The 19,241-nt window shown below is 41.3% G+C and overlaps 1 protein-coding gene and 3 long non-coding RNA genes across 5 annotated transcripts in view; 3 read left to right on the top strand and 1 right to left on the bottom strand.

The window, feature by feature from the left end:
* Nucleotides 1-1,059: 1,059 nt before the first annotated feature.
* Nucleotides 1,060-8,318, top strand: LOC306921729. The gene is made up of 6 exons (XR_013789818.1): nucleotides 1,060-1,280; nucleotides 1,669-2,301; nucleotides 2,793-2,948; nucleotides 4,511-6,298; nucleotides 6,681-6,760; nucleotides 7,594-8,318. It is a non-coding gene; the product is annotated as an uncharacterized lncRNA (long non-coding RNA).
* Nucleotides 8,319-8,445: 127 nt separating this feature from the next.
* The window catches only part of pla2g12b (phospholipase A2, group XIIB), a 30,856-nt gene continuing 20,060 nt past the window's right edge, over nucleotides 8,446-19,241 (bottom strand). Inside the window, exons 1-5 of one of the 2 annotated variants that reach the window (XM_079498990.1) lie at nucleotides 12,355-12,434; nucleotides 11,001-11,298; nucleotides 10,266-10,354; nucleotides 9,930-10,089; nucleotides 8,446-9,062 (exon numbers count right to left, since the gene is read on the bottom strand). In XM_079498990.1, the coding sequence (XP_079355116.1) occupies nucleotides 8,944-9,062; nucleotides 9,930-10,089; nucleotides 10,266-10,354; nucleotides 11,001-11,283 (651 nt within the window). In that variant the 5' untranslated portion in view covers nucleotides 11,284-11,298; nucleotides 12,355-12,434 and the 3' untranslated portion in view covers nucleotides 8,446-8,943. Of the gene's footprint in view, nucleotides 9,063-9,929; nucleotides 10,090-10,265; nucleotides 10,355-11,000; nucleotides 11,299-12,354; nucleotides 12,435-19,241 lie in introns of those variants that run through there. The other variant, XM_079498989.1, reaches the window with a different exon arrangement.
* LOC306921728 lies at nucleotides 12,005-14,603 on the top strand. Its single transcript, XR_013789817.1, has 5 exons — nucleotides 12,005-12,446; nucleotides 12,534-12,669; nucleotides 13,636-13,989; nucleotides 14,222-14,311; nucleotides 14,484-14,603. It is a non-coding gene; the product is annotated as an uncharacterized lncRNA (long non-coding RNA).
* Nucleotides 14,759-19,188, top strand: LOC306921726. The gene is made up of 6 exons (XR_013789815.1): nucleotides 14,759-14,868; nucleotides 14,959-15,104; nucleotides 15,590-17,421; nucleotides 17,519-17,632; nucleotides 18,120-18,292; nucleotides 18,904-19,188. It is a non-coding gene; the product is annotated as an uncharacterized lncRNA (long non-coding RNA).

Here is a 19,241-nt window from a genome sequence, read left to right as displayed (position 1 = left end):
TTATTACATAAGACCGAGCAATAAAATATGTTCATTTATGCACTCAATACTTTTGATTTATTGTATTACAAATTTTAAATTTATAAATATGCAAATGATGCATTATATAGGAAAATATGCAAAAAGTAGAAAATATGAAAAATCTACTACTGTGGAAGTGTTATCGTATATTAATTGACTTATATTGATCCTATAAACAATTTAATATAGGTATAGTTTTGCACACTCAATTCATAATTAACGTTCCAATTTTGGAGCTCTGGCTCATGGACTAAGAACCAAAAAGAACTGAACCGCTTCCCATTGGGAACCAACCGGTGGAAAAGGGGTCTATGTGGCAGTTTTCCTCCGAGGTGGTGGAAAGCCTGGTGAGGCGAGGTTAATGTGGCAGTGGTTCACTGGTTCCAAAACCTTTTAGCTCAAGACCCAAACCTTTTCCCGGGACTTATTGATCAGCTATTTTCACTACTTCTTGTTTTCTAATTCATGGGATTTCTTTGATTTTTCTTTAATTTCTTAATGAAATTACTGAAAGAATCATTGAATTTAGTTTTTAATTAATGAAAATGTCTAAGAAACAAAAACAAATCAATAAAAATGTGTCCACGACCCAATGTTTGGGAGAACCACCAGACAAATTCAGGTCAGTACTAGGCTACCATGATCAGCAAATAAATCAGTTAATAGTAGTTTTAGAAATATGGGGATAGGCCTATGCCAAGTCTTTGTGAAAGAAAAGTAGGCCTAAAATAATGTGATTGTGAAATGGGCCATTCTGCATAATGAGTATTTTTACGGCTGGTACTGGAAGTTACCTGGCTGTAACATAGTCATATTGCTAACTTCTGTATTGTGTGTGTGTGTGTGTGTGTGTGTGTGTGTGTGTGTGTGTGCGTGTGTGCGTGTGTGTGTGTGTGTGTGTGTGTGTGTGTGTGTGTGTGTGTGTGTGTGTGTGTGTGTGTGTGTGTGTGTGTGTGTGTGTGTGTGTTTAGTTCTGTTTTTTCAAAACAAAACCTACTCCGTCCAGACGGTGGCGTCGTATTTGCAGTGTCCTATTGAACACCACAGAACAAGTTTGATGTGGCTGGCTAACTTTAGCTTTATTCTTCACGTTAATCTTTCATGTCAGGTGTTCATGGTTATTTGGCGATAATTCCGTTTTTTACAAGCACCGTGGCACCGTATTTGCAGCTAAATGTTCCTGTTTCCACATGTGATGTGAAATACACACATTGATATTTCGTTGGACTGAAGATCTGCTCCAGACTCCAGTCCTATAGGTAAACAATGTCGGTAGTGAGTTATGTTATTATTTAACTATGGAAGTACTGTACTGTACTGTACTGTACTGTACTGTACTGTACTGTACTGTACTGTACTGTACTGTACTGTACTGTACTGTACTGTACGGACCCGTAGTTTGTACTGTACAGTACAGTACAGTACAGTACAGTACAGTACAGTACTGTACAAACTACGGGTCCGTTTTGTATGCTACACTCAAGGTTACAAATGTAGGCTATACATTAACAGATTTGACTGTAGTTTTAACACCGTTGATACTTAAATCAGTGGTTTAATATGGACATATGTTTACATTTGTAGAATAGAAAAGCTTTTGGCAGGTGTTTTTGGCATCTCATGTTTCCCCTTTCTTTTGCTATGCAGTGATCTCATCCCACCAACATTTTAACTGGAACTGAGTAAACAATGAATCCTACAAACTGGCAATACACTCACCAGAGACAATGGAAAAGCCTTGATCCAAGACAGAGGATTGATTCCATCTCCAGGGAAAAGAAAGGGAATTATTCGTTGAACGACATGAGGTCACATACCATGAAGGGTACTAATGCAGAAATGGAGCATCATAATCCCTCATCCCATAGGATCTACAGGTTGAGTTCCAATAACTTCAGCCCAAAAAAGACCACTGCAGACCCAGATGGTGACCCAGTGGAGCTGAGTAAGGAAGATAAGGAGTTGGCAAGGAAGAGGAGAGAACTTCAACAGATTCAGGAGCAGATAAGTCTGAAGAAAGCTACCATTGCTATGAAAAGAACTGAGACATTTTTAAAAGCAAAGACACCATGTCAGATGTTTAAAGAAGATCGGGAAGAGGATCTCTCACATAGCAAAGTGGACAGTTATGTGAAGAATACTCAGCCCTTTATGAGTACACTAGAAAAGGGTGTAGGTTTCTCCTGCAGTAAATGGTCTTCAGCCTCCAACAATGGACCACTGAAAGAGAGGGTGAATGTTATTTTGCAGCACAGGTGGCCTGATGGTTTTCTTGCAAAGGTATACAGATGTAGATGGTTTTATATATTTACATATTGTCATTTGCTTTCTGAAAAAACACTGAATTATATTCAATCCATAAATAAAATGATGTACTTGCCATACACAGACGAATGGCCCTACAAAAGACACACGCCTAATGAGTTGCTCGATGACATACATACCGAACTAATAAAGGAAATAGCCACACATTCCTCAGTCCTCATAGTTGTCTCAAACCCTCACCCTAACCCTAACCTCCCACGGGGCAGCACACCTAAACCTAACCTTAACCCATGTCTAACCAATGACTAGTCTAAACTAAGTATGCACCCCATAGAGACCAGTAAAATCTAGAAAAAGGGAACGGGAGCACCCATTTTTTCCGGCGTGGGAGACCGGGTCGGGGTCCCTTTGAGATTTTGCTGGTTTGTCGATTTTTACTGTAACATATACGCATATCATTCTGTGCTTAAAATGGTGTAATGAACAAATTTGTCCTCTAACTGCAGGCCTTTTCCTCTCCATCTGACCACCTTCCATCACCTAATCCTGTGGAGAAGACAAATACCTCGTCATTGAACAAAGATGACCATCCTCTAAAACTCAGAGTGAAAGCTTTGATGAACAGGCACCGTAATGTTGGCGAATTGGATTCACATGGGGAGGTTTGTCGTTTTGTTACAAAACAACCTCAAACTCAACAACCACTCTTACAATCTCAAACTGTCACTTATCTATTGTACAAGTCAGGTTCACCAGGAACATATATATGGTGACTGTTTTGGCTGCCAATAGAATACTTGGCCCGGGAATCTTGGCACTGATGGGAGATTTCGTTAGCACCAGTGCACAGAGACTCTGAGAAAACACTTGACAGTGCTCTAGTTCAGTCGTTTCCAAACCTTTCAGGTCGAGACCCAGCAGAAGGGTCAAATCAGCCGCCAACGGCTTCTGCCAGAAAGCCGGGGAGGGAAGCCGGGGCTTTTCTTTCCTTTTACATGAGTTGGGTGTTGTCATATTCTACTCAATCTACTGAAAGCCTGAAAACCCACTCTGGCAGCCAGCTCGTAGCATGGCTCGTTAGTCAATAGACGTGTAGCCTCGGAAACCCAGACGTTTTTATTTCCAGAAAATCTGGGACAGAGTCCACTTCAATTCGGCATAGAGTAGCGCAAACGTCGATCACTCTCTGCTGTTTTCTGATCGTCTGCACCTTTGTTAAATTGACGCACACACACACGTGCACACACACACTCCTCTCTCTCTCTCTCTCTGTCGCTCTAATTAATTAGTCTCATGTCGCGCAGCTGCGTCTAGATTCTCCCGGCGGATCCTGCCGGGAGCTGCCTATGCCATAGAAAGCATAGGTGGACCCCGGGCCACTATTTTTGTGCCAACCGCAAACTTCTTTTTTTGCTGATAAAGTAAAGTTTTAGACCGCAACGAAGTCCGACATACATGGCTGGTTAAGACTCAACCGTAGCTTCCCTGTGAGGTTAGGGGTAGGGTTAGTTTTAGTAATGTCCGACATGCGTCGCTATTTATCACACTGTATTTCTATTAGAAATGCATTAATCAGATGGTATTTCTGTCAGTTACGCAGTTACTACACTGGTAATTCTGTCAAAGGCAGTTACCAGACTTCTATTTCTGTCAGAAAGAAATTTATCACACTGTATTTCTATCAGAAATGCATGAATCAGATGATATTTCTGAAAGAATTACTGATAATTCTGTAAGACAGTAACCAGACTGATAATTCTGTCAGAAAGACACTCGTGGCTTCCGTGTTTGGGTGCTCCTTCTATGTGTGTGTGTGTGCGCGTGTGTGTGCGTGCGCGCGTGCATATATACAGGGCATGGCAGTGGATGTGCTTTTCTGAATCAGCCATTATTTTTTGGCTGAGATTTACAAACACATTTATATCAGTTATTTTAAGCATAGAATCAACCCATCCTGGTGATTCACACACACACCTGGTGTGTGTGTGTGTGTGTGTGTGTGTGTGTGTGTGTGTGTGTGTGTGTGTGTGTGTGTGTGTGTGTGTGTGTGTGTGTGTGTGTGTGTGTGTGTGTGTGTGTGTGTGTGTGTGTGTGTGTGTGTGTGTGTGTGTGTGTGTGTGTGTGTTTGATTGTTTAGTGCTTTTATTTGTATTTCTATAATGTCTAACAAATCTTGTGAGTACTGACAGTACGATGGTGACCTTTGACCTCTGCTCTTTGGTAGGTCCCTGTTGTCAAACCACACCCTTCCAGCAAGTGCCCTGTTTTCAAACCACACCCTCCCAGCCAGAGCCCTGTTGTCACTCCCAGCCAGAGCCCTAGTGCTACAGTTGGTGAAAATGACTTGGTTGTCAAAGGATTACAGCGTTTTATCAGTTTACTTAACAAAGGGGTGGACATTGACATGCTGACTAAAATAGTCAATGATGACGATGAGCTTCCCCCTACTCGTCAGGAGCTTCTGCATAGTCAAACCCCTGTTTCGGAGCAAAAGGCAGAAGTGTGCAAGGGTGACAGCCAACAATTACAAATTGGAGCTGGGCAGAGGGACCGTCTGTCTTGCACTGAAGAGCGGAAGACTGAGCTACAGAATCAAGAAATATCCCATGTGGGAAGTACAAGAAATGTCCAGCCTGAGGTGAAATTCACCAGCAACAATGATGGAGGCGGCCCTTGTCAAAGATCCAGGTCTCCCTCTGTTGATGAGAAGAAACCCAAACTGGAGCAGCATCAGGGACAGCTGCAAAACATTCTGAATACAATTGGTTTGAGCCTGGAGGTGAATGACCTGTGCAAACTAGCAGAATGTGCACAGAAGAGACTCTATGGCCAAAAGGATGATTCCAGCACAGTGGTGAGCGAGAGACGTCGGCAACACTTAAAACGTCATCACAGTCATTCCTCTTCATCCACTTCAATGTCTCACAGCCCTTGTTCTAGTCCCTCCCGCCACCAGCATTCTTCCAGCAAAACCCCCAGGGATATCAGAGAACAAACACAGCAGAGACACTCTAGAAAGAGAAGCAGAGAACAAACACAAAGTTCTAGATACAGACACTCTAGAAAGACAAGCAAAGAAAGAGTGAGAGAGCGGGAGAGAGACTGTGATAGAGACAACAATAGGATTGATTCTCGTCCGTCTCCAGGGAACCCGGAATATCACGGCCCCTATCCTGATACTGCGTCTGCAATTCCAACATACAATTCTGATGCTCTTGCAACATACACTTCAGTCCAGCACTACACAGCCTACCACAGTTACTATAGTAACGGTGCTTCCACAGCTGGGAGCTATGGGACCAATGCCATTCCACATTCTTCCTATTCGTATCCCCCTGGTCATGTTTATTATTCTGTGAATCCTTTATGTCCCCCTGCTTACACTGGAGCCTTGCCTGGCCAGGTTTACCAATATCCACATCTGCCCGCTGGTCCCGTCAATGACCCTTACTTTTTTAACTCAGACCTGTCACAGAGCGAGGGCCAAACTGGACAGGATTCAGGCCCTCGTTGGCTCCAAGTCATTAATACTGAGAAGTCTAAGGACACGGAGCGCTGTCTATTGCAACTCACCAATGGGAAATGGCAATCCAGAAACTCGAGAGCAAACGCACGAGTAAATAGGCATGCAAAAAGGCAGGTCGAACAGAAGGTTGCACAGATGCAAGCTCGAGCAAACTGTAGCTCTGCAAACAATGTACTCAATCTATGTCAAAGTCAGACAAGTAATTTATCCTCTGGGATCACTACGACTAGTACTGATTTATCCTCGGTTGGAGGTGCGTCAGGCAGCAATGCCCAGCAAGAATACCATAAAGACACTGGTGTTAGTGGAGGTGCGTCAGGCAGCAATGCCCAGCAGGAAGACCACCTGTATCATGATATGTTATCCTCTGTGATCACAACGAATACTATTCATCCAGAGCCACCTGTAGAGGCCAGCACAGAAGTACAGCAGTTGGAAAAAGCATTGCCAACAGAAGATGAAATCAAGGCAAACCTGAAGAAAAAGGTGAGCACACTAGCATACAGTTTTCCCTCATTTCAAAAGGTTTGCACTTGAATGCTGTCTCTAGTCTGTATACAGTATATATTTGAAGGATTTTTTTGGCAAGGAACATTTCAGGACATTAATTTAGTTTTTGTCATCAATGTTTAGCTCTAAGCATACAAAAAGTACCGGTAATAGAATATGCACATCACTTGGTTGAGGTGCTTGAAGTTTCATGAAGTATAAGAATAATCCTGCACACTCAACTGAGTTAAATTACATTGGAGTGGATGAGTGTGCACTGTGCAGGTTTTCTTCTAGCTTCCAAGCATAGCCATATCCGTATGTATCCAAAGGGCAATTTCAGGACATTAATTTCTTTCTTTTTTGTCATCATGTTTAGCTTGCAGCGTTCAATGAGAAGATGAAGCACCAAGTCCCCAAACCAACAGAAACTCAGCCTAATGTAAATGACTGGTGAATGTAAGTTAAACTGTTGAATTTACGTAAGTTAAACCAGTGGTTCTCAACCTGTAGGTCAACATGATTTTTGGGGGGTCCCCAGGTGACTGTAAAGTGACGTAGTCGGAGTAACAGATCTCGGACTAATGGGCAGTCCCCATAAAAAATAATATAAGAAATATAACTATGTTTCTGTGGAACCGAGCCAAACTAAATTTCATGCCTCAACTCCTACAATTTCAAGTGCTTGTCAGGGTGGGGGATCGCCAGTTCAAATATATTCAAATATGGTTATTTTGGGGAGGGGGGGTCACGGCCTGAAAAGGTTGAGATTGAGAACCACTGGGTGGGTTAAGTGTTGAACAAATACAAATATATATTCCACTTTAGATTCTTCAACAGCAACCATTTGCCTTGGTGGTGCAAGGCTGTTATGAAGGCACATATAGGTTATTTTTAAGAATTTATATATACTGTGTGTAGGAGCCATTATGATGGTTCATGATTAAAACGGCTCACTTCTGCTCAATAAATACAACAAAACTGGACCTAAGACTGGACATTCATCTGTTATGTTTCTGTTAGTACTCTGCGTAGGATCACTCCCATCACCTGTGAAGTAACGTGCAAAAACACATTGGAAGGGAAGGATTGCCGTTACACTGTGTATTTCGATTTGTTTGTACATTTTTGATTGCTACACGTAATTGCATGTGTTAGTTCATAGTTTTGATGTATTCGCCAGTATTTTACAAACTAGAAAAGTCAAATGCAACTTTCGTTAATTATCACACTGGCGTTTTCTCAATGAAATAAGAGATGGTCACTCATTTGACTCTTCTATTTTGCTCTAGACCTACTGTACAGAGAGCTCCATGGCTTGCTGCAAACCCATGCAGCTCATGAGGACCTCATTGGCTTGCATAGAAGAGCCAACAGAAATGCCTGTCCGGTGTTACAACACTATCATGTCGTATTTCAGTTCATTTCTGCTTTAATTGGATAGATGAGAGATATAGCAAAGAGCCTCAGATCAGATTAGATCCCTGGTCAGGACTGTACCCTTATTTATGTGATATCCGCCCATACCAGCTGAGCCACCGCAGCGGCCATTATTGAAATGTTGTTTTTTGTTTGTTATTGGCATATTATCTCAGCAGATGATGGATAGAGCCCGCACACCACAGCTACAAAGAGACTTTCTTTATTATAAAGAAAGTCTCTTTGTACCTGCAGGTGTCCATCATCTGCTGAAGTTTCTTTAGCCCAGCACCCAGCCTGTCGATGTGCGTATTATTCTATGTCCGCACTGGCATATTATCTCTCAACTTAAAACTCATGAATCCTACTGCCCCTATTCTGGACATGTCATAATGGGCGAAATTAGCTGATCTTCAAGCTCACATGTTGCGTTGTGCTGTAAGCTTGTGGATCGGTTATTTGTTAAAAGTGTCATCACAAATGTAATGTATTCCTGGTGTACATTGAAGATGCTTGTAATTACCAACCATTTATGAATATTTCACTACAATTTGTATGCAGTTCTTTTTCTATTGATCCTTTTTTACTTTGCACTATATACAATTGACTAAATAAATATTTTTAAGTGTTGTTGAAATACCTTTTATTGTGTTCAAAATCTTTATTCCATAGATGTATGTGACCAATTATATTGTCACTAGAATTACATGTGTCTTAACAAAAAAAATAAAAAGTGAACAGTGAACAGCAATAAGAAACTACTATCATGGAAACTATCTCCCATAAATTGTTAACCAGTGCTTGAGAATAGGTGAGCAATGTTTCAGACATATACTTCAAAGATTCAGTTTCTGACTGTTGTGTGAAGTCAAATATAAAACAATTTTATGTAAACATGAAATTGTATTGAGAGATGGTTGATTGATAATAGTATGAAAGATAAACTACTGTCTGTAATAAACCATTTAGCTAACATTTTCATACAACAGCTTAAAATAACTAAGCAAATGTTATTTTGTACGGTAAGATCAACCTGACCCTGAACCATCTGAAGGCATTTTTTGTAAAGAGTAATACAGTATTTCTGATGAACAAAAACAAAATAACCAAGAAATAAATTACAGAGGTAAAAGCAGTCTCTTGTAACACCCAGCACCAAAACAACATTTCACATGGTGCTCTCGTACCCTTTAATAGGTGGGTGTGGTATATTTGGAGGCTTTTCAAAGCTCATCCCTCTCCTCCCCTTCACAAATGCAGGATGCCCTCTGGCTGTTCATGTAGGGCCGACAGCCTAAGGTCCATACTGTGTTGAACAAGGTGTCTGCTAATGTTTCACATGCTGAGGAAAAAGGGAGAGATGGGACAAGATCAGCCATGTACACTACATTATGCTTAAGAGTGAATGTTATATTCATATTTCAAATATATATATACACACGGATATTATATAAGAATGTGTTTTTATGTTTCTGAACTACAGAATAATGCAAATGTTTCTTTAAAACTGGTCTGAAATCTGGATCTCTTGAGACTATACGTTAAGAAAGGCACTGTAAATCTCATGACACCATCAGTAATATGCATTTTATATGAATAACTTGATACTGTGAGGCTTTGTTCAGACTGCAAATCTGATTAGTTTCTCAACTACAATCTTTAGGACTGACTGTCCACACTGTTATCTGTGGTAACAACGTAATGGCATAGGTGTGATTCATGCTTAACTTATACTCGTTGTATGATGGTGACACTCGTGGAATATAGCCGAATAACATGATTGTAGATCGCCTATTTCCGTCAAGTAACACCATCATAAGCAAAGTATAAATCCGGCGTCAGTGTCTGAGAGTCCAGACAGGCACAGCTTTATTTCAAACCACCTAGAAATGTGGTTCAAAATCTGATAAGCAAAAGTGTGTGTGCGTGCGTGCGTGCGTGCGTGCGTGCGTGCGTGCGTGCGTGCGTGCGTACGTGCGTGCGTGCGCTCAGACTTAAAACAAGCATTCCAATCTGAACAGGCCATAAATCTGTTTTGTTTTTTATTTATTACAGTAGATGCAATTGTGAACAATAGCCAATATGATGATGTATCCATTGGCCAATCATATGGTTCACTGCAACTCAACAGTCGGTGTGAGGGGTGGTCAGGAGATAGATCTATGTCTATGAACTCTGCAGTCTGAACATAGCCTAATGGCTCACCCACCTTCAACTTTTGAGACGAAACCCAGGCTCTTCTTGAAATCAGAACAGATACTGTGGAGGCACCATCGGAACTTGGAATCACAGCGGTACTTGTTGGAGCCACAGGTGTCGTAACACACATCCAGCTGATTACAGCACCTTGTCATGGCGGGTATCTCCATCTGGTTTAGGACAAAGGTGATCAGTCGGCTGGGTGTGGAATACTAATGTACAATAGTTAATCTATAGGACTATAAAGACATTTTCTTAATCAGATTAATGAAGTCTAGTGGCATGTAATGTAAAATGTATCTGGATGGGTGACAGCTTAATTAAAGTGTGATTAAAAGGTACATACGCCCTCTGGTGTGGGAAGGCCAAGAAAATAGGAGTTGCATCCATCTGGCTCTGGCATCTGGAAGTCAGGACGTGGAACAGCAGCTTTACCTGAGAGAGATGTGAAAGATTTACAATCAATAGTCATGTCTGCTATCTCCATTAGGACTGGTTCATAGTCCATTACTCATGATGTCATGATGTTGATAATGATAAATCACAGATTTTAAATGTTACACATTTAAATAGGCCTACATGCTAAAAGTCTTTAAGTCTTTTATTTGTCCAAATTGTTTATTGGACAAATTGTTTATTTTTGAGTAATCTTAATGATATAACCAGCAAAATGTGTGGTAAGGTCCGCAATACTATGCAACATAAACGCAACAATAATTAAGCTAAGATGAGAAAAAGCATCAAATAATTACTATAGCAGCAATAGCCACCTCAACAAAGGGTGAGTTCGGTTGGTTAGTGTCTGGATTAAAGAATGACAAAAGGCATAACACATACAGATATCTTAGTACGTTGTTCAATATCGGTTTGAGCAATCTGTACTAGAATAACTAAAATCAGCCACGTTTTCTTTTCATTATCTCTATGTGCTGTCGTAATATCACTGCACAATTAAAAAGGTATACAAAAGTACACTTATTTTAGTAGGATACCAACAGTGTTGTTTAACACTTTGCGATTTGCACCAAATCAGAAAATCGTCAAAGCATAACTTATTCACCTTTGAATAATTATAACTTACCATATCGACAGCGGTACTGGCACACCCCATCACGTCCACCCATTAGTTCAAGCATTGAGTCAAAGTAACTGTTGACTGCCTCAAAACTTCCCCTGAGAGAGTCCACTCCCCAGACGCTGTCGTCGTCCTCCTCAGGTGCAGGTGCCTGTGCAGGTTCTGGAGTCTGGCTGGCTTCTGGTGTCTGGCTGGCTTCTGGTGCTGGGGCCTCAGCATCTTGACTCAGGGCCACTTGGATGGAAAGGCCCAGAAGGAACAGGAGAGAAAGGCCCAGTCGTTGTGTCATGCTGCCGGCAGAGCACTGTGGACAGCAAGTTACTCTGTGAGTTTAAGTCAGGGGACTGATGGAAACACAGACACATGCAGGGAATACTGAAACTGTATTGAAAACCACCATGACATGGACTTTGATCTAAACAGAGGGATGGCCTCCACTGTGGCGGAGCAAAGTCCCTCCTCTATCAAGATGTTACTTCTTAGGCCTATCTATTTTATATTGCCACATGATTAATGAGCTTTAGGTAGGCCTATAAAGGGATTGAATTTAATTTGAATCTAATTCTCTAAGATTGATGTCTCCTAAGAAGAGTAGGCTACTAACCCTTCCCTGTTCCCTCCATTATTCCAGTGTTCTTGTAAACATATAGGCCTATAATGCAGACAGTTATTACTGAGATACACACTGTATAATGCACCCCTCCTCTGATCCTTGATCGCTGGCTGTAAAGCATTATGGACATTAGATAGTAGCTGTGTCCTTCCAATGTGAAATCAACAAAATAAAGCTTGATCGAAACCAGGGTGCGTGTGATCAAATCCTACAGACATTTGTATATAGATTTTTGGACACATGTAGCGTACTTGTTACAACTTGTTACAACACTGTTATGCAGTAATTCCAAAGTCATTATTATAGTAATTTCAGGACAATGGCTGCTCTGCTGAAAGGTGCTGAATGGTGATACAATGACCAGTAGTGGGCGCTAGTCGGCATTTCAATCCATTGTTGGACGTCTTTTAGGGGTGTTGACTGACCTGACGTACACGGAAGTAGGGGTAAACAACAAGCCAAGCAAGCACGCTGTTACGTTACAGTAACATATTGGAGAGATTCGATACCTCTTTCTCAAAATCACATTTTGTATTTGTACTTTAGGATTATGTATTGACCGAAACAAGCAAGCACCAATTTCGTGTGCATTTCACGCGCGTGTACTTATGTCTGACACCTGAATAGTAAATACTTGCTATTGTATGTAATTAGTTATGCAAGTGATGTTTTGCCGACTTTAAGTGCTCTTATGGCTATGGCTGCAGTAATAACGCGTCAAGAAAAACAATAATGGCATTCGCAAACCTTTTCAAGGGTCTGCCTGGCCCTACAACGGCTGCTACAGATGACACAGCGACATCACCCCATGAATCACGCCACCGCGGCCACCCACAGAGGTAGATTTAGAAATTAGAATTAAGCCTATTTCAGTACTATGGTATTGTCATTATTTGCTTCATTACATTTGTATGTCATTGCCATAGGAAACGGAGCAAGCATGTGCCTTATAGCCAAGACAAGGATCATGACGGAAGCTTTGTCCATGTCAGACAACAACGGCATGGTGGTGGTAGGGAGCTGAACGCCTCCAATGAGAAGATAAGAGGACACCATAATGAGGTACACTATACAAAAGCAATTCAGTTCATTCAGACTACTGCACTACTACCTTAAAAGGTACTGTACTGTTAAAAAAATATATATATATATATATATATTTTTTTTTTTAAAGGTCTAGCCACAGGAGAGTGCATGGGCACCTCATGTTTTCTTGTTGACTATTTTAACAAGATGTACAAATAATAATACTAACAATAATAATAAATAGGAAAATGGTCCTAGGAAATAATACATGATTTGAGCAACACAACATTATATCATCAGACCTAAATGTACCCTTCAACTTCTTGTTTATGCCATAATGACTGGCTATACAGGCTTTGTAGTGCTTGTATAAATATAGCCGCAATTTGCAACACTAGATGTTTTAAATAATGGGATTAATCTAGAGTTGCAATACCATATTGTAACGTTGTTATTGTAACAAGGCAAGCAACAAGCCGTGGCTCCTTCAGAAAGGAGGGGGTAGTGTAACGTGGGGCTGCCCTAAGGTTCGACCGGATTAAGGTTGGTGAGGGATGCGTTGCTCCCGTGCTTGCGGTTATGTTTAGGTTAGAGTTAGTAATGGTCGATCTAACGGGAGGTCGAAACAATGACATGTTACCGTGTAACGACCCTGCAAAAGACCCGGCTGTAACTTGCTCCTCCAAGGGAGCTAGCTCTCTTGGCACGGCTTGTTGCTTGCCTTGTCTACTGAGTTGGAGATCAGGGTTCGACTCCAGCTCAGGGTGCTAAACGTTACAATATTCTTCTTCAGGCATGCCTTAAAAGTAAAACTCAAAACAGAGTAGATACTCAGTGTGCGGGTATATCTTTCTTCTTAGAAAATCACTTGGCCTACTGCTCCTTTTAACTGTTTTGGGTCTCAAAATGATTGCCATAATTTCCTATTTCCTTCAGACATTTGACTTTCACTCATCGTCGCTGTGTGCATTCTGCTAAATGTCCTCTATTTTTGTTCCACAGAGGCAGGGTCACAAAACCAGGAAATCATTTAGTCATAAAGACAACCGTATGGGCAACTATAATAAGCAACCAAGCCTTGGTTTCACCCAACAGTTACAGCACTACATCCACAGCAGAGATACTGGTCTGAACAAGACCAATAGTGGACCAGAGGTAGATTGCAGAAGAAAACATAACAAGCATGAGAACCCACAACAGCAGCAGGAACAGAGGAGCAGGACATGGATACATAAAGAGGAGTACAATCGGCATCGTCCAAACAATAGAGGGCGTCATTTCACCAGACGTGGGCAGCATCAGACTTGTAACAGAAGGGACTTTTCTCACATAGGCACCAATACAGGTGGCAAGAAGGTTGGTAACACCCACATAATATATGTTAAAGTGTGTGTGTGCGCATGCATGCGTGCAAGCTAGAGTTGTTATAATTCCAATACCAGTATCGGAAAAGCTGACAATACTGCCTAAAATGCTGGTATCGGTATCGGCGTATGCCAGTCTATGCCAATCCGATACCACAGCATTTGTCACATGATGATGATATGTAATTTACTGTAATAAATGATTTTGAATGCTGTACTTGTAGCACATGACTCAGGAGTTCAAGGAGCAGAATGCTGTGGAGTGGGAGGGACAGTGGATCTGTCGCCATTTTCTTTGTGGACAATGCGTGAAGGCAGGTTATGTTCAGTTGTTGTAAATGTAAATGGCTTTAGATTTGTCAATTCAAAGGTGCTACTAGTACAAAGCCAGCAGTGCTTTTTGTTTCATTTTTGTTTGTTTAGCATTTACCTATGCTCACATTCATCAGTATCTTAACCAGTGTGTTTCTTCTTCATTGTTTACAGGGCGATGAATGTCAATTGCCCCATGTTCAGAATATGACCAACAACATGCTTAAAGAAGCATGCAAATTTTATATCCAAGGATGGTGCCAAAATGGAGAGAAGTGCCCGTTCATGCACAATATCCTTTAAAAATATAAAATATCTATAGGTAATCCTGTGGTAAAGTTGGCCTACGTAAGTGAAGTGAAGAATGTTATTATATATTAGATTATATTATTAACTGATCATTTACTGATAAATGAAATTTGAAAGAATTTCCTTAACTAATGAGCTACATTCCTTTCCCTGTAAGCATTTCCATGCACGTGGAAAGTGTTTTAATGGAGCAGAATGCAGATTTTCCCATGAGCCCCTTACTGACCTCACACAGAAATTGCTGGATGGGGTGTGTATACTATATATATATTGTATATAATATATATATTATATGACAACTGTGCTGAAAGCAATTAAGTTAAGTGTCTATTCTCTGCAGGCATTAAAAAGGGAATTGGTTTATGCTGAAATTCAGAAGAAAAACCAACTAGATGAACCTGGTCAGTCAAAGACAGAGGAGCCACTTGCTCCAGAGAACATTGCTGTTGATAACCCAAAGCTTGAGATACGGCTGGATCCAATCAGGTACTGGCATATTCTGATAGTCTGCCAGGTTGAAGGCCGTAGATTTGTCCATTTGTTTGTCTATGTGTCTGTCAGCAGCTAATCTCTGGACTGATCAACATGAAACTTTGCACGTAAACCACGGAGCAAACATTTTTAAGTCTACAGATTTGGGTACAAATGTTGCCTCAAATTGGCATCTTGGTGGTGCTATAACAGGCCGCTTCACATTGTGGCCTATAATTCTTGTACTTTTGTACAGGCAAACATTGTTTAAATGTATATGGTATTTATCACATCCCCAGCCTGTATTTGTACTTGGGAAGAGGAGTGATAAGCTTATACTGAATGGTCAGCTGACACATAAACCCTAGGGCTGGTACACCAACTGACCAATCGGTGCAAATATAGTATAGTGATTTATATGTATGTGATACAATGCTCTTTTGGGTTTCTCATGTTCTACCTACCACAATAAGTTTTCTTTCCACCCTTTGATTTTCCAGGCCTAATTTCTACAACAGCAAATGCTCATCAGAGGCACATGACGAGAAGGTTACCTTGGGTCATGCTGGTGTGTCAGCTGATACAGAAAAGGATGACACAGATCCTGCCCTATCCAACAGTCTTGCCTCAAGCCACCCTAGTGATGATGAAATAGTACCTTATTCAGTTGAAGCAGTGCTTGGATCTCAAATCATCAAAAACGTCCCCAGTCTCCCTGGTGCCCCTGAATGCCAGCAATCCACTGCCCCTTCTTTTCCATCGACATCATCTATTCATTGTCCTTCAAACTCTGCAAACCAAAGTGCAGTTCCCTACTCTGTAAATGCTGTTCTTGAGTCCTATAAATCAGAAGAAACCTCTAAGTGTAGCCTTTCTTTTGGCTCAAGCAGTAGAGCTTTATATATTCCTCTGTCTTCAAAAACGGCACCATCAACCAGAGAAATCCCTGACCCTCCAGGATACTCTGCAACCTGCAAGGAAAACGTATTTTACTCTGACAATTCTGGGAGTGAATCAAACCTACCCATACCCCTAGAAAGACGGGCCATGGGCCAGACAGCCTGCCAAGGCCCCCTCAGACAGTTCTCAACTACGAAGCCCAACCTTCACCATACCTCTGTCGGCTCTAAAGAGCTAGTTGGGAATATTTCAACGTTCCAAAAGCCTCCCATCACCAAAGAGGATAGCCATGTTCCTGTTGTTCAGAATTCTATGCCCAAAAATGTCATAAAAACAATTGCTCATCTAACGGATATTACGGACCCTATAGAATCCCTACAAGCCAATAATCCTGCAGTTTGCTCTGATGGCTTGACAATTAAAGGTGTTCTCCCTCTTGCACCTGTAGTTGCACAGAGTACGAATAAAACAGCTTTTCACAATCTTTTTTTAAACCTAGCTAGTCAGAGCTCTGCGCCCAAATGTTCTGTGCAGCTAAAATCTCATCGTCCCTGTGCACCATCTGACCAAGGAGAATCAATGCATTCACCGGATCCTTCTTTGATTGTTGCATACCGTAAAAGTGCACTTGTTGTTCCTGCTGCACATATCACATGTCAGAGTTTTTCTACAAACCCTGTCACACAGAAATGTGTTTTGAAACAAAACAAAAAGACAAAATGTCAATTTTCAGACACATTGTGCCTGACAGACAACACACAGCCACCTGACCAAGCTCAGGTCAAGTTTAATGACGCAGACTGCAAGATAACGATGACCCAAGATGTAAAATCTGCGGTTGATAGTATTAAGCCTATAACTAAACCCTTTCACAGCCTTTTTGCAAGGCCACTTGGTGAGATCTTACCTTCCATACAGACAACACCAGATTCCCTGACGATGCTCTCTTGTCCTCAAGATTCTAGTCAGTCCTCTTATCCTGCTCCAAATTCTACAGACTGCAAGGATAAAGTTACTCCTATGAGACCTGTGGTTGAATTTGGTGAGGCCACTGAAAGACCCTTCCTCAGCCTTTTTGTCAGCCTTCCATGTGAGCCTTCTGTGCCACTACCACCTGAGCAGACTAAACCACTCGAGCCAATTCATTGTACATCAAGTTCAGGAGGCTGTAAGCAAAATGGATCTCATTTAGGTGTAAAGAGACTGTTCGCAGATAGCGCCAGCGATAGTGACACCGATACTCCAGCAGCACCACAGTCCTCTCAGTCCCCTCCTAGAAGTAAAAGTAAAAAAGTAAAATGCACAAGTGCAACTGAGTATAATCCGAATATAAATGAAACTCTAAAGTCCACCATTCCAGTTTACACCACTGAATCCAGTTGCCCCAGAACTCCGACTGACCAGCATCCACCTAAAGCTTTATCACACAAAGGTAAGAATCCGGATTTACACTGTTTTAAGAGACTAATACTATTATTTACACACTTCTGCTGCTATGTTAATTCTATATATATTTTTTTTAATTTCAGTATCACCAATGGCAGCTACTAAGAATTCAGTTCTGAGTACCCTCTTCATCCGCTTGAGTCCATACCACGAAGACATGGAACCACAGAGCTACATCCAGAACAATCTCTCTTTAGGTATAATTTGTGGCTAATGAGCATTCAGCATTCACCCCTAATCATTATGTATTTTTTCTTATTTTTTTTAAATTTCTATCCCACGATTTTGCAACCGATTTTTTTTCTTTCACCCAGTCAATGATCTAATGTAATCCTGTGCGCTACACTTCCTCTGCCAACCTGGGGATGCAGCGGACTGGCCTCATGCTACCTTCTATGCATGAGGAGTCCAAGCTGCTTCTTTTCACCTGACGGGAGAGTTTCCCCGGCCGGACTTAGCGAGTGGAAGGAACACATTATTTCGACCAGTTATTTTCCCCTCCATCAGGCAGAGGTAGTTTAGAGACCAGGATTACTGCATGTTTTTTGTGAGGGTATTGATTGATTTGAACACTTGAAAAATAATTCTAAAGGATACAGACCGGAAAGAAAGCCGGCAGGCTTGTTTCCATTGTGGTCCTTTTGGGGAAAATTATGTTATTATACGTTTTTGGTTGCCTTTCAGAATGTGAAAATGAGGACAGGTCCACCTTAATAGGACAACAACAGCAGGAAGGAGAAGTGGAGGAAAAGAAAGCAGATGAGCTGATGGAGAAGACGATGCAATATGAGCCTGTGAGGATTCCAGTAGAATCTTCACCATGCCTGTCAATGAGTGAACCTCCTCAGCAATGCCAGGTTGATATTGTAAACCTCACTTTACTAACCTGAGCTGGCCCTGTACTTGGTCTTCTCTAGTTTCCATCTACACCAAATCTTTTCACCAGAAATAGCAGATCTACAAGCTCACTTTGCGAGACTTGTGCGTTGTGAGGTTGTAAATGTAGATCTGCTATTTTGCGAGATGTTCCCCCAGAATAGGGGTTCAAGTGGTAGATAAAGTAATCTTTTATTTATCTTATGTCTTATTTTTCTACAATGGGGATTTCTTTTAGATGGTGTATATTTCTTAATTGCATCTTTATAAATTTGATGCAAACAAAAAAAAGATATTAAAATGTCTAATTGTTATGTTGACTGTTGAGCACTAATGTACAGCATTAATACATTTAATTGAAGCAATATACAATGTAATGGATCATGGAACTGTACCGTGACAGGTCTGTGGAGTTTTACACATAAGCTAAGATAACATAAGCAGTCAGTTATTTAATGTGTGCAGCCTTGGATTGAAAATCTGATTGTAGTCTGATTTTTATTCAGTACATTTCAACATGTGGTATTGAAAAAGTGTTATCTAGGTACATTTGACACCCCTATTGCCTCTTCTCCTCTCCCTCAACAACCAGTCTTTAGTTCCACGGGCCCCGTCTACTGAGAAAACGATTCCAACAAAACATGGTCCCTCTTTTCACTCCATTGCTCTACAGAGGACAGCAACTGGGTCTGCTTCCAGGGCGGCAGGTCCTACTGAGAACCAGGTGAGCACCACTGGTACCCACAGCCTACCAATCCAGCCAGTAACACAACCTCACACCCAACTAGCAATGAAGCAAAGCTGTCAACAACGCAAGTCTGCAAATGGGAATGGAGACGATACACCATTCAGCACCATTAAAAACCTTTTTAAGACATTAGACCCTACTGCCTCTCCTTTTGGACAGTAACCCTGGAATAATCTCAATGT

The sequence above is a fragment of the Electrona antarctica genome (assembly GCF_951216825.1).
Source record: "Electrona antarctica genome assembly, chromosome: 4".
Taxonomy (NCBI): Eukaryota; Metazoa; Chordata; class Actinopteri; order Myctophiformes; family Myctophidae; genus Electrona; species Electrona antarctica.
The sequence above is the reverse complement of the archived record's forward strand: the minus strand, read 5'-3'. Positions and strand labels throughout refer to the sequence as shown.